This window comes from Loxodonta africana, chromosome 16 (assembly GCF_030014295.1).
Source record: "Loxodonta africana isolate mLoxAfr1 chromosome 16, mLoxAfr1.hap2, whole genome shotgun sequence".
Taxonomy (NCBI): Eukaryota; Metazoa; Chordata; class Mammalia; order Proboscidea; family Elephantidae; genus Loxodonta; species Loxodonta africana.
This window is the reverse complement of record NC_087357.1, coordinates 19,686,439-19,703,213: the sequence shown is the minus strand read 5'-3', so window position 1 is coordinate 19,703,213 and position 16,775 is coordinate 19,686,439. Positions and strand designations below refer to the sequence as shown.

The 16,775-nt window shown below is 36.7% G+C and overlaps 1 protein-coding gene across 2 annotated transcripts in view; it reads left to right on the top strand.

Moving 5' to 3' along the window:
- The window catches only part of ATRNL1 (attractin like 1), a 697,793-nt gene that overhangs the window by 120,223 nt on the left and 560,795 nt on the right, over positions 1-16,775 (top strand). For both annotated transcript variants that reach the window (XM_023546681.2, XM_003409111.4), the window contains one exon: positions 2,742-2,896. In XM_023546681.2, coding sequence (XP_023402449.2) covers positions 2,742-2,896 — 155 coding nt within the window. The remainder of the gene's footprint in view (positions 1-2,741; positions 2,897-16,775) is intronic.

Here is a 16,775-nt window from a genome sequence, read left to right as displayed (position 1 = left end):
AGTGAGCACCTCCATCTCTGCATCCGTTTGTTGAAACATTTCAATTGATATTCCGTCAATTCCTGGAGCCTTGTTTTTTTGCCATTGCCTTCAGTGCAGCTTGGACTTATTCCTTCGGTACCATTGGTTACTGATCATATGCCACCTCTTGAAATGGTTGAACATCGACTAGTACTTTTTGGTATAATGACTCTGTGTATTCCTTCCATCTTCTTTTGATGCTTCCTGTGTTGTTTAATATTTTCCCCATAGAATCCTTCACTATTGCAACTCGAAGCTTGAATTTTTTCTTCAGTTCTTTCAGCTTGAGAAAAGCCAAGGGTGTTCTTCCCTTTTGGTTTTCTATTGCCAGCTCTTTGCATATGTCGTTATAATACTTTTCTTTGTCTTCTTGAGCCGCCCTTTAAAATCTGTTCAATTCTTCTACTTCATCATTTCTTCCTTTTGCTTTAGGGGCTCAACGTTCATGAGCAAGTTTCAAAGTCTCCTCTGACATCCATCTTGGTCTTTTCTTTCTTTCCTGTCTTTTCGATGACCTCCTGCATTCTTCATGTGTGATGTCCTTGACGTCATTCCACAACTCGTCTGGTCTTTGGTTACTACTGTTCAATGGGTCAAATCTGTTCTTGAGATGGTCTCTAAATTCAGGTGGGATGTACTCAAGGTCATATTTTGGCTCTCGTGGACTTGCTCTGATTTTTTTCAGTTTCAGCTTGAACTTGCATGTGAGTAATTGATAGTCTGTTCCACAGCCGGCCCCTGGCCTTGTTCTGACTGATGCTATTGAGCTTTTCCCTCATCTCTTTCCACAAATGTAGTCAGTTTGATTTCTTTGTGTTCCATCTGGCAAGGTCCGTGTGTATAGTTGCCGTTTATGTTGGTGAAAGAAGGTATTTGCAATGAAGAAGTTGTAGGTCTTGCAAAATTCTATCATTTGGTCTCTGGCGTTGTTTCTATCACGAATGCCATATTTTGTAACTACCGATCCTTCTTCGTTTTCAACTTTTGCATTCCAATCTCCAGTAATTATTAATGCATCCTGATTGCATGTTTGATCAATTTCAGGCAGTGTAACATTGTCTGATATAATGCTGGAAGGTGAGTCCCTCAGGTTGGAAGGCACTCAAAAGACTACTGGGGAGGAGCAACCTCCTCAAAGTAGAATCCACCTTAAGGATGTGGATGGAGTCAAGCTTTTGGGACCTTCATTTGCTGATGTGGCACGACTCAAAATGAGAAGAAACAGCTGTAAGCATCCATAAATAATTGATATCTGGAATGAACAAAGTATGAACCTAGGAAAATTGGAAATCGTCAAAAATGAAATGGAACGCATAAACATCGATATCCTAGGCATTAGTGAGCTGAAATGGACTGGCATTGGCCATTTTCAATCAGACAATCACAAGGTCTACTATGCTGGGAATGACAGCTTGAACAGGAATGGTGTTGCATTCATCGTCAAAAAGAACATTTCAAGATCAATCCTGAAGTACAACACTGTCAGTGATAGGATAACATCCATAAGCCTACAAGGAAGACCAGTTAATACGACTGTTATTCCAATTTACACAGCAACCACTTAGGCCAACAATGAAGAAATAGAAGATTTTTATCAGCTGCTGCAGTCTGAAATTGATAGAACATGCAACTCGGATGCATTGATAATTACTGCTGATTGGAATGTGAAAGTTGGAAACAAAGAAGAAGGATCAGTAGTTGGAAAATATGGCCTTCGTGATAGAAACAATGCCGGAGATCGAATGATAGAATTTTGATCGAATGATAGAATTTTGCAAGACCATATTCTTTAAACAACTGCTATTGTAACTCATGGTTTGGGGGATACTATACATATGATACCATACTAACTATGTTGACATTCTGATTCTTTGTACCAGGGATTTATTTAGAGTATTTATAAAGTATCGATTCATATTGCCGTGCACCTTTATCATATACCCTTGTATCAGGTCAGATGTGATTGTGAACGTATATTATCTTCTCTCAGAGTAACTCTTTAATTAAAGAAGAGCATTTATATTAACTTCAATGTTTCTCTAAAATACGTGCGATTTTCAACTATGCAGAACGTTATGGATGAATCTCACAAAAAGTGTTGAGCAAAAGAAGGCTTGTACACATGACTACAAACGACATAATTTAATTTATCTAAGTAACAAAAATAGCAAAATGAATATATGCTGTTAGAATAGTAGTGTTTTCTTTTTTAATCTGGTTGTTGGAGAAGATTCACTGCATTTTAGGCCTATGATATGCTTACACTTATGCATGTATATTATACTGAAATACAAAGTTAAAAAGTATATTTTGGGGTCGAATATGGGTTATATATTTTTAACAGAATACCATTTGGAATAAATTTACTATATTTAACTCTTAGTTTAGTTTGGTATTTAAAAATGATAGTGTTTATGTTCTCTAGTATTGAGACTTTGTTTCCTACATTTATAAATGAAAAAATATTAAATTAAAAATATAAATTTTTATGAGTATTAACAGTTCTGATTCATATTGTGTTTCCTCAGAACATTTTAAGATGCCATAAATTTCAAAATTAAAATATTGAGGTGTGAGGATTTGTTGCAAAGACAAAACAAAGCATGTTGTTTTCACCACTCCGGGGAAAATTCTACATGGAAATTAGACCCTTTATATAATACATATAATCAGGGAAGTCTTGTATCCTTTGTAATACATTTTTAAATTTTATTCTGTAGGACTATTTTGAAAGAAAGTGGGTTTGCTCGATACCTTCATTCAGCTGTTCTTATCAATGGAGCTATGCTTATTTTTGGAGGAAACACCCATAATGACACTTCCTTGAGTAACGGTGCAAAATGTTTTTCTGCCGATTTCCTGGCATATGACATAGGTATGTATCTGTTAGGAATATACAAAATAGAAAATAACAGAAATTTTTCATATACAGATTCTTAAATACATTAATTGACAACATATGTATAGTTCATTTTAGAGATTAATTCAGTGAAAGATAATGAATTTCCATAAAGTAGTAGTATAGGACCAAGAGAACAAAAGTATTAGGGTTAGTCAGGGTGGAGGCAGGGGAGCAGAAAAATCTAGGTTTGAATGTCCTTTTAGAAGGATTTTATGTATTGTATCCAGAGGCATACTGTAGCCCCGTTGTGTTAGTTACTGTGTATAAGTTTTGATAATGGGTCAATATGGAAAACTTTGCAACTATGCAAGTTATAAATAGTAGGAATTCAGGCATTTTCAATTTAGTAGAGATGAGCAAAATCATATTTAAATTAAACATACCGTATAAACTTACTAGCAATCCGATAGAACTAGGGAAAGGAATGTAGAGAAAGTAGAGCTAAAGAAATCAGATTTTTCTGACAAAATGGAAACCCAGAAAATACCTTAGAATGGAAGTAATTGAATAAGAATACTTTTCAAGAGAACCAGAGATATAAGGCATTTATAAAATTCACTTGGCCTTATGCTGTCTGTAGTCCTATCAATTTGTGAATGTTTAAGTGGATATATTTACTGAAATACTAAATTTAGATATTAATAGACCATTATAGGGAAAACATTCCTTCTGTGTGTATCATATTATGTGAAAAACCTACCTGGTATTTAACGTTTATTTAGTAGTACTGAAGAACGGTTTTAAATTGATGGTGTCAGTACAGTAACATAGCAAGTTCCAACTGAAGCAATTTGATGAATAAAATTTAAAGAGACTAAAGAATAACACTTTTGATAACACATTTAAGATGTATACTTGTGCTCTTGAACGTCATAAAGGTACATAATTTGGAAAACTATCTCAAGTGGCAGCATATAAAGAAAATTATGACTATTAATAAGCATTTTGATGTTTATTATCTGTTTGGATGAAATTCCTAATAATAAAGTTAAACATGATTTTTAAGTCTTATATTGCGGGGGTCAGTCCGTGATTAATCATTTAAAACAATTCAATGTCTTTAGCATCTTTAGATCCTAAGTAATTAAATCTTTACCTTTTTGAAAGAACAATTTGAAGTGATGATTTGTGAAGAAAATGGGCTTGTCTCAGTGAGAAGAGAGCTCATAAATTAATGTGTGAGATCTGGAAAAACGGGTCACATGAAATACTGAGTGTAGGCAGGCAGTGACCTTATTATGTTCTGTGATTGTCAGCTCATCGTGTCAACTATTGTTTCTGCTATGGTGATGAGACAGTGTGTTCATTTTCCTGGAGGTAATGAAAGTTGTTTTTTCTTCTAGAAGAAGTATAGAATTTTTGTGGGTTTCCTAGGGATTGGGCATTTTGAGTAATTTTACAGGCTCAAGGGGCATAAAAGTTGTCCCTAGTTGTTGAGTATCTGGCTGTAGCAAGATTAGGATGGATACTTAGTGGCCTAGGAATATGAGAACCTGATAAGGGGAATGGTTGGACTTAATCAGCTACTCAAAAGGGGAATAGACTGACCTTCAGCCAGGGTCTCAAAACTGAGTCAAGACAGCATTTAAAGAAAATGGTATTACATTATGTTTAATACTGTTTGTCTCTTAAGAGTATGGCAAGACGGAAACAAATAATCGGTTTCATTTTTCAGGCAAATTAATCGGACCAGAGAAAGAATAGCGTATTTTAAACATGTATTTAAACATACACTTTTTTGTCCTGTGTTAGCTGAGACTAACAACAAAAACATGAAGCAACCGTATAATTCAACAAAGGATAAAAGTGTCTTATTTCATTTGATTATATTTTACGAAGTTCCCATCCAAAGTTCCCCCAAACCATCTGTATTTATCCTCCTGGGTTTGTAACATCAAATGTTGGACTATTTCTGAGGGAAAATGGTTTTTCATATTTTTAACATTTCAGAAAATTTATTTCAAAATGATTGTTTTCCTTAGGAATATATTTTTATGGAAATAAAATACAACCACTGGATAATGAACCAATTAGAAAATAGATCTGTTTTGAAAAAGAAAAATTACGTTACTATTTCCCTCTTTAGTATAGAGTACACTAGGATTCATATGGCATATTTAACTGGAATGTACCTGAAGATTTAGCTGATTGATTTGTGTTATATGATGTTTAAACGTATGGGAATATTTGTGCCAATCCTGTTTTCATTGCGTAAAATGTAGTATTTCAACCTTATTGCCTTAGTAAATTTTATACAGCAAATATCATGAGTGTCTGAGGATATAACCTTGCCTTCACAACTCTCCTTATATTAGCCATGATGGCCTTAGAAGGCATATAATGATGATTTTTTTATACATGGCTGCACCTTGACATCCCCTTTGAAGGTTGTAAGGAAGAAAAACCTAGAGAATCTGATTCTCTGAGATTAGGCACTGGGCATCTGTGTTTTAAAAAGTGAACGAGACTGGGTTGAATATAACATACAGCGTGATATATTATTTAAAGTTCCAATTTGTAAATCTAGCTTGAAGTCAGATTTTAAAATCTGAAAACTTCGTAATATTTTTATTATAACTATTATTATTACTTTCACAAAGTAGCTATATTCAAGTTTAAAAAGTACCTTATTCCAGGGTGCTTCTGGGTGGACTCGAACCTCCAGCCTTTCAGTTAGGAGATGAGTGCTTTAACCATTTGCACAGCTCAGAGACTCCTTTGATCAACATTAAGCTAACTAAACCCCTTGGCATCGAGTCCATTCCAACTCAGAGCAACCCTAAAGGACAGAGTAGAATTGCCCCCACAGGGTTTCCAAGACTGCAAATTTTTACTGAAGCAGACTACCACATCTTTCTCCTGGGGAGCATGCCTGGTGGGTTCAAACCACTGACCTTTCAGTTATCAGCTGAGCGCTTAACCACTGCACTGCCAGGGTTCCTTTGATCAACCTTAAAAAAAAAAAACAAAAAACCAAACCAACTGTCCTCGAGTCAATTCTGTCTCATAGAGACCCTATAGGACAGAGGAGAACTGCACCAGAGAGTTTCCAAGGAGAGCCTGGCGGATTCAAACTGCTGACCTCTTGGTTAGCAGCCGTAGCACTTAACTGCTACGCCACCAGGGGATCAACATTAGACAACCAAAATTCTCTGTCTCAGTGATTTGTCAGAAGACTATCAGTCAGCCTTGAGTACCATCCCATGGTTCAGGGCTGCAGGGCTGCAGGGCTTACCATGTATGTGTAAATGTGTGCGTGTATGTGTATGTGTTTATATACCTCAGGGGCGCAGAACTGGATTAGTCATGATTGTTTATGCATGGCTTTTATACTATATATGTATAGTGTTTATAATTTATTTAAGCATGTAATATTTAATAATATAATTAACGCTCATTACTAACATCACATCACATAACAAACATGACATAGTATAGTATTATATAATATAATGAATTACCCACATGACAACTATGCCAGTAACTTAAATCTACCTGTATAGCTCTTGTCTTCCCCTCCCCCTGTCTCCTTTATGCTTTTTTCAATTCATGCTCCCACCCCGATATAAAATTCACATCGTCTCCATCACTAAGTATTTTAAGAGTTCTTAACTTTTACCAGTCAAATGAGTGTAAAAGGCTGTTTTATTGTGGTCTTCGTTTGCATTTTTGGATAGTAGGGAGGTTAAGTGTTTCTTTGTGTGGCTCAGCCATATGTGCCTCCTCTGTTTTGAAACAGAAACATCTGTTAATGTGTTTTGTCAGTTTTTTTTATTTTGTGTGCTGTCACAAAGACCTAAAAATTAGTATAGTAAATTAAGAACATAGAATAATTTTTTATTTCTTCTCATGTAACAGTTCCAAGGAATGTGGTCCAGGTTGCCAGTGCAGCTCGCTCATCATTACTCAGGGACCCCAGTTCCTCCGACCTTGTTGCTCTGCCACTCCCCAGGACATTTTCCCTATGTGTGTAGTCAGAGTTGAGTGGCAGACACATCTGTGTTCTAGCTCCTAAGAAGGAGAAAAATTTTAAGTCTAAGGTAGCAACTTGCTTTTAAGTAAATGAGGCAGATGCCACATGAATCAATTCTTCTCATTCCTGTGGTGAGAATTCTGTCATTTGGCTTTGGTCAGCTCCATAGGAGGCTGGGTGATGTAGCATCTAGCTATTCAGGCAGGTGCTTAGCTTAAATTATATTGCTATGGAAGGGGGGGAAGCGATTTTGGCAGGTCGTTTATTTTTTAAAATTGATTGATAGGAATTCTTTACGTATTCCTGATATTAATCTTGTGTTAGTTAAATGTGTTGCAGATGTTTCCCTGTTAATGTCTTGCCTTTTTGCTTATTTTAATATGTCTCTTGGTGAGCATATATTTTAAATTTTAATGTAGTTGACTTTTTCAGTCTTTATATTTAGCCTCTTTTTGGTGACTTCTTTAAAGATTTTCTTCCTTACCCCTAGGACAGGATGATATTTTCCCCTATTATCTCCTAAGAACATAGAAAATAGGCTATCGTATAGACCTTTTAAGCAGGAAATTATCTCCATTTGATAATTAGAGTGTGTAATTCCATGTACTTTTAAATCACCTTCAGGGTTTTGATGATTAAACTGATATGTGGTAGCACATGTCCAGCCTTTTTCTGTTGAGGTCCTTGGATCTCCAGATAGTCCTCTTGGGCAGGACCTAAGATTATTCATATAGGCTCTATCCCGTGTGGCCCACATGCAAAGTTCACAGTCATGCGTTGTTTGTCGTAGTGAATCATGGAAATGCAAACCATTCTCAGTGTAAAACATTCTCCCTGCTATGCCACTAAAGCAGTTGGCTCTTTTTTTTCCCTCTAGATATCCTGGGTGGGAGTCAGACCCCATCCCATGGTGTCCTACAACTTCAGGGACATGCATTTCAAAGTTCTCTGAGTAGTTCCATTGGAACCCCCCTCATCAGACTTGAGGTAAAGAATGTAGCGCCTCTCATGCGTCTCTTTGGGGTGGGGCTCACAGCACAACTCTCTCTAAATGTATCTTTCTCACAAAATCTTCTTTTTCAATCTCTTGACCCCTTTTATATTCTCACAATGGGAAAGCAGATTCAAGAGTGTGGCATGTGATACTGAATATATCTAAGAAAATTTGCACACAGCAATGTGATTGTGAATATCATATATATTATATGATAGGTCTTGGTAGAAATTTTAACATGTTATATAGTATTTTGGGAGTTGTTGGGTTTGTAAACTCTATTGTGGATGATACAGATGTGACTAAAATTTATTTTTTGCTTTTCTGAACTTATTTTGGACTTTAAATCTGTTGAGAGTAGCTTAGCTTTAAATGAGCTAGTTGAAGGAGTATTTATTTTGCAAGAGATAATTTGGAAAATAATTTCGTTATTCTCCTGCTAAACTTTAATACTGTTTTGACTGATTAACATACTGTTTTAGGTAGGATTTCTTCAGAAGCATTGAAGCAAGCCCTAGAGTACAGATAGTTTTTTGGGGAGGCAATCCCAGGAAACGCTTGTGGTTGGAGGGGTGGCAAACTGAACATGGAAAGTGAATGAAACCAGTGGAGAGCATATTATGAAGTAAGTTACCACTGTGGATAAGTGGAGGTCAAAGTCACCAAGGAACTTGAAGACGGTATAGACCATGTCTGAGTGCTGTCCAACAGCAGAGAGAAGCAGCTGAAGTAGTACCTAGGAACTCTGTCTGTATTAGGGGTTGATTCTGCTGATGTTAATCCTCTGGCACTTTCGGCCCGGCCTGCCTGTGGGCCAAGTGTGCAACTGTGCAGATGTTTGTGGTGAGCAGAGGCGGGAGTCAGAGGGTATGGGCATGGTACTTACACTGTCTGCTGCATGTGTCATAAACACGTTTTAGAGTTGTGAATGAGATTTACTTATTTAACTGAGTTCATTTTCTTCTCATAGATTTATACTTTTTGAAACTCTTCTAGACATTACAAATCTTAAAGTTGTAATATTTAGCAACGGATTTCATAGTGATTGAAGAAAGGGAAGGCATAATTAAATGAAGAAAAGTAAATCTTTAAATGAAATGAATTGGGTCGATAAGAGGAAGAAAAATATCGTAATTTATAGACTATTATGAAAGAGTTAGAGAAACCGAAGAAGGTTTCGATAGTACTTGCATGAGCGATAGTGTTAAGTGAAAAAAAGTAAGTTGCAAAATAAAAGACGAACATGATCCCATGTCTGTGAGCAATAGTTAAAAGCAAAAGAAAATATTTAGGCAGAGTTGTCAGTGGACAATAGAATATATGGGTCTTCTACTTGGAAGAGATATCTTGAATGAAAGTACAGTTTTGGGAATCATCCTTTAATGTGTCACACTTCAAGAACCATCTCTACCAGAGGCCATTAATTCGTATCTGCTGATACTGGCCTTCTGGTTGCTTCAGGTGCTTCTTATCTTGCCAAACAATTTATAAAATAAGCTACTTCTCTAGCTTGCTGACATTAGGATAACCTCGGTTCGACTTTGTTTGCTCCCTTGGTTTTAGTGCCTCTGCCCATACTCTGACTAACTTAGCTTGTTTAGCTTTTTAACCAGTGAATAAAATCCTGAGAGGAGCTGTGGGTATGAGTGAGATAATGAGATGGATTGAAACTGTGGCTACAGCAATGGGCTCAAACATAGCAATGATTATGAGGATGGACCAGGACCAGGCAGTGCTTTGCTCTGTTGTGCATAGCGTCGCTATGAGTTGGAACTTACGTGATGGGACCTAACAACAACCACCACTACCACAACAACAGGGAAAACGTGCACATTTTAGAATAATAAGAGAAATTTTGACCTAGGGAAAAACCCCAGTGAAACATCATTTTAACAGAGGCAGTGGAAAAGATTTTTGGCAGCATCCAGAAATTTGGTATCCTATTTGTAATAAATAAATATTTGTGAAGTATCTAAATGGTTAATAAATGTTTTTCTTTTTTTCATCCAGTTTTGAGTCTTTAAACACACAATGTATGTGCTTTTTGTAGCATATTTTGACTGTGCAATTAAGACTGACTTAAGAATTTGCATTTCAAGTGGAATAATAAAAGACTTTTTTAAGTGTGTCCTTAAAGTATTATAGAGGTGTAGTCTCATGGAAAAACACAAGTATTTGTAGGAAACCTTAACCAATGAGTATGCATTTTCCATACTAATTTATGCACAATTGAGAATATAAACCAGTCTCTAAATTTCAGCTTATGTTTTTAATGTGATTGGGTGGCACCTCATGGGTAGACAGTTCTGACAACACAGTATTCTTGTTGCTGAAATTTGCGTTTGGGAAAATAGCAACTCTAACTTTTTGATCTTATGTGTATGAGTGTGCAGTTTGTAAGTTAATGTTTAGTACTTTGAAGCACAGGTTTTTTTTTTTTTTTTTTTAAATCTCTGTTCCAGGGAGCATCTTTTACTTTAGCTTTTATTCTCCTGAGCTCTTCTTTTGGTATGGAATGGTGCTTCTGTCAATTTTCATGATGCCAATATCCACATGAAATTTGCTTTAATTTGTCTAGCCTTGAACTATTTATAAAGTGATAATGGCCTGAGTGCTCTCGAAATATATTTTCTTTTTGGCAAGAAATGTAATTATAGATTTCAGTAATACGTATTAATAATGTAAGAGACTTTATAATGTAAGCATGAGAATAGAGCCTACATGTAAACAAATTATATTAATTCAGTATTGAGCTTTACGGCATTTGATAACTTCTGCATCTTACAGGGAAACCAATCTGTGTTTTACAGAGTATCCTGATCAAGAATGTGAAAACTGAGTAGCAGAATTTATCTAGCTCAACATTCTGTTCAGTAGTTATTGCAAAAGCTGGAAGAGATAAGTGGAAACCCTATTTGAAATAACTGCTCTTATCTTTTTTCTCTTTCCATTCTATAGAAAAGACCTTGCAGGTGGGCAAATAATATCAGTAAGCATGAATTACTGTATCTATAGTTGCAAAAGTTTCTTAGCTTAAATTAGCTTTTCATAAGCTTCCAGGTTAAATTATATTCCTTCTAACAATTTTGAGTGAAAACAATTTGCCTGCTCTTTTAAGAGACTGCAGAGGAAAATTCACATTGATTGTACCAGTCAGGGTAGGTTAGGTTATACTGCAATGACAAACACTGTCACAGTTTGGGTTCTCTGGGAAGCAAACCCTGAGACAGAGTTTAGTGTTCAGGGCCAACATCTGTGGAAGGGAGGAGGAGGAAGCAGGTTTGTGTACAGGAATAAGTCAAGCTGTGATGTAAACTTAACAGTCTTAGCCAACTCCATGGGGAACTGTGGAGTGGAAATGACCACTCAAGAGTTGTCTGTCATTAGGATGAAACATCCAGGCCATTACTATGTCCCTGGTCTGAAGTATTTCTCCTTTGGGGACCAGGACTTTAACTAGGAGCGGCTTTGACCCCTTGGTTCCTGGACCTGTGTGTTCTTTCTATTGGAAACATAGCACCATTTAAAGGTATTTCATTTAAGGTGTATCCTGCATTCTCTCTGTGTGGCGAATTACGTTGATTGATTTTCTAATGTTGAACCATCATTGGTAGTGGTGTATTATTATTATTATTTTTTGATATGATGCTGAGATCTGGTGGCATAGTGGTTAAGTGCTATGGCTGCTAACCAAAGGGTTGGCAATTCGGATCCGCCAGGCGCTCCTTGGAAACTGTATCGGGCAGTTCTACTCTGTCCTTTAGGGTCGCTATGAGTTGGAATCAACTCGATGGCACTGGGTTTGGTTTGGTTTTTGGTTTGCTGAGATCTACTGGCAAGAATTTTGGTAAAGGATTTTTGCATCTATATTCCTGAGAGATAATGGTCTGTAATTTTCTTTTTTTTGTGTTGTCTTTGCCTGGCTTTGGTATCAGGGTTATGCTGGCTTCATAGAATGAATTCAGGAATATTTCTTTTCTATGCTCTGAAATAGTTTGAGTAGTACTGGTGTGAGCTCTTCTCTGAATGTTTGGTAGAATTCTCTATTGAAGCTGTCTGAGCCAGGGCTTTTTTGTTGTTGGGAGTTTTTTTTTTTTTTTAATTGCCCCTTCACTCTCTTCTCTTATTATGGGTCTGTTCAGATTTTCTATCTCAGTTTGTGTTTGTTTAGATAGATAGTGTGTTTCTGTAAATGTGTCTGTTTCCTCTAGGTTCTTAAATTTGTTAGAGTACGTTTCATAGTATTCTGTTGTGATCTTTTTTATTGCAATTGGGTATGTTGTAATGTCCCCCATCTCATTTCTTATTTGGGGTATTTGCTTCATCTTGTGTTTTTCTTCTGTCAGTTTTGCCAGTTGTTTGTCAATTTTGTTAATCTTTTCAAAGAACCAAGTTTTGGTCTTACTGATTCTTTCTATTGTTTTTCTGTCCTGTATTTCATTTATTTCTGCTCTAATTTTTATTATTTCCTTTCTTCTGGTGACTGTAGCTTCTTTTGCCAGTCTCTTCCTATTTGTTCTAGTTGTAGGGCTAACGTTTTGATTTTGGCCCATTCTTCTTTTTTGATACGTGTGTTTATTGGTACAAATTGATGTTTAAGCACTGCCTTTGCTATGTCCCAGAAGCCCTGGTGGCGTAGTGGTTAAGTGCTATGGCTGCTAACCAAAGGGTCGGCAGTTTGAATCCGCCAGGCGCTACTTGGAAACTCTATGGGACAGTTCTACTGTGTCCTGTAGGGTTGCTATGAGTCGGAATCGACTCGATGGCACTGGGTTTGGGTTTGCTGTGTCCCAGAGGTCGTTTCTTTCTCATTTGATTCTAGGAATTTTTTGATTCCCCTCTTTGATTTCTTCTATTAATCAGTTGTTTTTAAGCAAGGTGTCATTCAGTTTCTATGTATTTGATTTTTTTCCTTGTTCTTTCTGTTACTGATTTCTACTTTATGATATGGTAAGAAAGAATGTCTTGTGTTATTTCAGCATTTTGGATTTTATTGAGGGTAGCTTTGTGGCCTAAAATGTGGTCTATTCTAGAGAATGTTCCATGTGCTTTGGAAAAGAATGTATGCTTTGCTGCTGTTGGGTGGACTGTTCTATATATATCTCTAAGGTCAAGTTAGTTGATTTTGGCCTTTAGCTCTTCTGTATCTTTGTTAAGTTTCTTTCTAGATGTTCGGACCTTTACCAAGAGTGGTGCGTTGAAGTCTCCTACTATTATTGTGGAGCTGTCTATTTCTCTTTTTGGTGCTGTTAGAGTTTGTTTTATGTATTTTGGAGTTCTGTCGTTGGGTACGTAGGTATTTATTAAAGTTATGCCTTCTTGGTGGATCGTCCCTTTAATCATTGTCCTTACTTGTCTTTTAGGTGGATTTTGTCTTAAAGTCTGTTTTATCTGAGATTAGTAATGCCACTCCTGACCTTTTTTGGTTACTGTTTGCTTGATATATTTTTCCTATCCTTTGATTTTTTAATATATTTATGTCTTTGTGTCTAAGATGTGTCTCTTTTAGACATCATATTGATGGGTCATGTTTTTTATTCATTCTGCCACTCTCTGACTCTTTAAGGCATTTACGTTCAGTGTGTTTATTGATAGGTATGAATTTATTGCTGTCATATTGTGCTTTTTTTTGTGGTGCTCACGTTTTCTTTGTTGCTTTTACTTTCCTTGCTGAGTTTCTTTTGTTTGTGGATTCTCTTTTCATTTCTTTTGTTATTTATAGACTTTGTGTTTACTGAGACTATGTTTTTCTTCTTTCTTATGCTGATAAGTAGGTTTGTTAACTTTCTTTGTGGTTACCTTGAAATTTACTCTTTTCTTCCTGAGTTTGAATCAGTCTTTTATTACTTGATATCACCTTGACTTCCTCTCCATTTGAAAGTTCTATACTTACACTATCACTGCCATCTTGTTGATTCCAACTCATAGAGTAGAACTGCCCCATAGGGTTTCCAAGGAGCAGCTGGTGGATTCAAACTGCTACCCTTTTGGTTAGCAGCCAAGAACTGAACCACTGCGACTCCAGGGCTCCTTAGAAGCAAGAATGGTGAGACTGTGCCTCACATACTTTGGACATGTTATCAGAAGGGATCAGTTCCTAGAGAAGGACATCATGCTTGGTAAAGTAGAGGGTCAATGAAAAAGAGGAAGACCCTCAATGAGATGGATGACACAGTGGCTGCAACAATGGACCCAAGCATAACAATGATTATGAGGATGACACAGGACAGTGCAGTGTTTTGTTCTGTTGTACATAGGGTCACTATGAGTTGGAACCAACTCAATAGCACCTAACAACAAAACAACAACATACTGACACTGTTTATTCCCCTTTTTATTGTTTTGACATTCTCATCATTTACAGATTGATGTCTCTGTTTCCGTGTTTTAAGTGTTTAGCTTCATTTTATTATTGAGAGTTCTTTACTTAGTTTGGTATCTGGCTGATGTGCTGTCCTGTGTCCTAGACTTTGGTTGTTGTCTGATGTTGTTGGTTCTCTAGCCAAAAGATCCCCTTTAATATTTTTTGTAAGTTTGGTTTGGTTTTTACTAATTCCATTAATTTCTGTTTATCTGGAAATGTCCTAATTTTGCCATCATATTTGAGAGAGAGTTTTGCAGGATATATTATTCTTGGTTGGAGGTTTTTTTTCTTTCAAGGTTTTATATATGTCATGCCATTGCCTTCTTGCTACATAGTTTCTGATGAGTAATCAGAGTTTAGTCTTATCGTTTCCCCTTTGTATGTGACTTTTTGTTTTCTCAAGCTGCTCTCAGAATTCCTTTTTTTGTCTTTGGTTGGCAAGTGTGACTATGGTATGTCTTGGTGACTTTCTTTTGGGGTCTATCCTATATGGTGTTCACTGAGCATCTTGGATGGTCCACTTTTCTTCTTTCCTAACATTTGGGAAGTTTTCTGCCAGCAAGTCTTCAATCTTCTCTGTGTTTTCCATTTTTTCCTCCTGTTTTGGAACTCAGATCACATGCAGATTTTTTTTGCTCTTGATTGTGTCCTACATAATTCCTACGTTTTTGTCACTTTTCTTCATTCTTTTCTCTGATTTTTCCTCAAGCAAAATGGCATCCATGAATTTGTCTTCAGCCTTGCTGATTCCATCTTCTATTATTTCAAATTTGCTCCTGGAAGGTTCTATTGAGTTGTTCATTTCTGAAATTTTGTTATCTTTTGAATTTCTAATTGCTGTCTATGTGTGATTTCTAATTGTTTATTTGTTTCGATGTTTTGTTCTTGTATTATTTTCCTGAATTCTTCTACAGACAAAGCAATAGAAGAATTCAGGAAAAAAAAATAGAAGAACAAAAATTTTCCTTCATTCTGGTGCTTCTACTGTGCCTGTCCAAAGTTCTATCAGGTATTGTGGTTTGGGACCTAGCAGATCCCATGGTAATGGGCCTATTCCTTCACCTCCTTTGCTGTAAAGTAGTTCTTCTGATTATGTGAGATCCCTTGCTAATTGCTCAAACATTCTGTAATTCCTCAGATAGTGGTGCTGGTTAAAACATATTATAGGCAAGAAAAGAAGACCCATATTTAGAATGCTATGGGCAGGAAAAGAAAACCTATTCTTGGAGTATCTTTCTGTTCTGGATGTAATGAATTGTTGGTCCTTCCAGGGTTGAAGGGATCCAGTGTAGTCAACTTGCCACCAAGCGTCCAGTTGGTCTTTTGAGGAATGGTCATATCAGGGTATCATCACTGGTCTCTTGCTGTCAAGTTGGACATTTGGTGGCAGCAGTAGTTACATCCACTTTGTTATGAAGGAGTACATGCTGTTGGACTTCTGAATAGCCTCCATATCTGCCATCATGGCCACTTTGTTTATGTGCCCATTGTGCTACCACTGAGGAGGCCTGTGGTAGAGACTGGCTAAGGTCAGCTGTCTGAGACATATATTTCTTGTTTTTTTTTTTTTAAAGCATCTTATATGGTGGATGCTCTCAGAGTAGTCCCATGTTGGACTGACATGGCCAGGCCTTTATGTCCCTGTGTTGGTCAGTTATTGCATGTGGGTCATTCTTGGAAGCATGTGACCTTGAGGGAAGTGATCTCTGCTGATGAGGCAATTCCTGAAGGAGCTTGTAGCTGACAACTATTCAACAGCACTCCCAGAAACTCAGACAACAAATCCTTCTTGGAATGATGATCTGAGAGCACATATCATGTCCACCACAATTCCTCAAATTTTAAAGTATTAGTGTTAATATAAGTTTATCACTCATGATACACATCCAGTGTTGGTTGGCAGGGCACATTTGCCCATTGTCATCACTCAGGGATCCAGGACATGGTCTTCCACAATTACCTGTGGAAGGAGTAATAGAGTATTGCCTTACCTTTCATTAACAATTAAACAATTGCATCCCAAAATAAAGGGGATGTTTCAGCTCCTTCATTTCATTGGCCAAAGCAAGTCACATGGCCACTCCCAGCTTCCCGAAGATGTGGAAGTATAATTTCACCTTGTGCCTAAAGAAAAGAGAAGTGGAATATTTGCTGAACAGCACCACTGGCTACCACAAATATTGTATGTAATTCTTTAAAACATTTAGTATAATTGAAGGAGATGCCTTGGGGATAATAATAAAGCCTTCCTCTTCTACCACCACATATGTTGAAAAGGCAGAGAACTTCTAGAAGCAGAACTATGTTCTATTATTGTTTATCTGAATTAATTGCTCTCGTGTGTAATTAAATTTTTATTACCGTAGGGTCACTATGAGTCAAAATTGGCCCAATGGCAACAGATTTTATGATGTTTCTGTTCTGCTGGGACTTGTGTACTTTGATTTATTATTATTATTTTTTTCACTTTCATGACGCTAATGTTTATATCAAAAAGGATAAAAGTTCAAATACGGTTCTG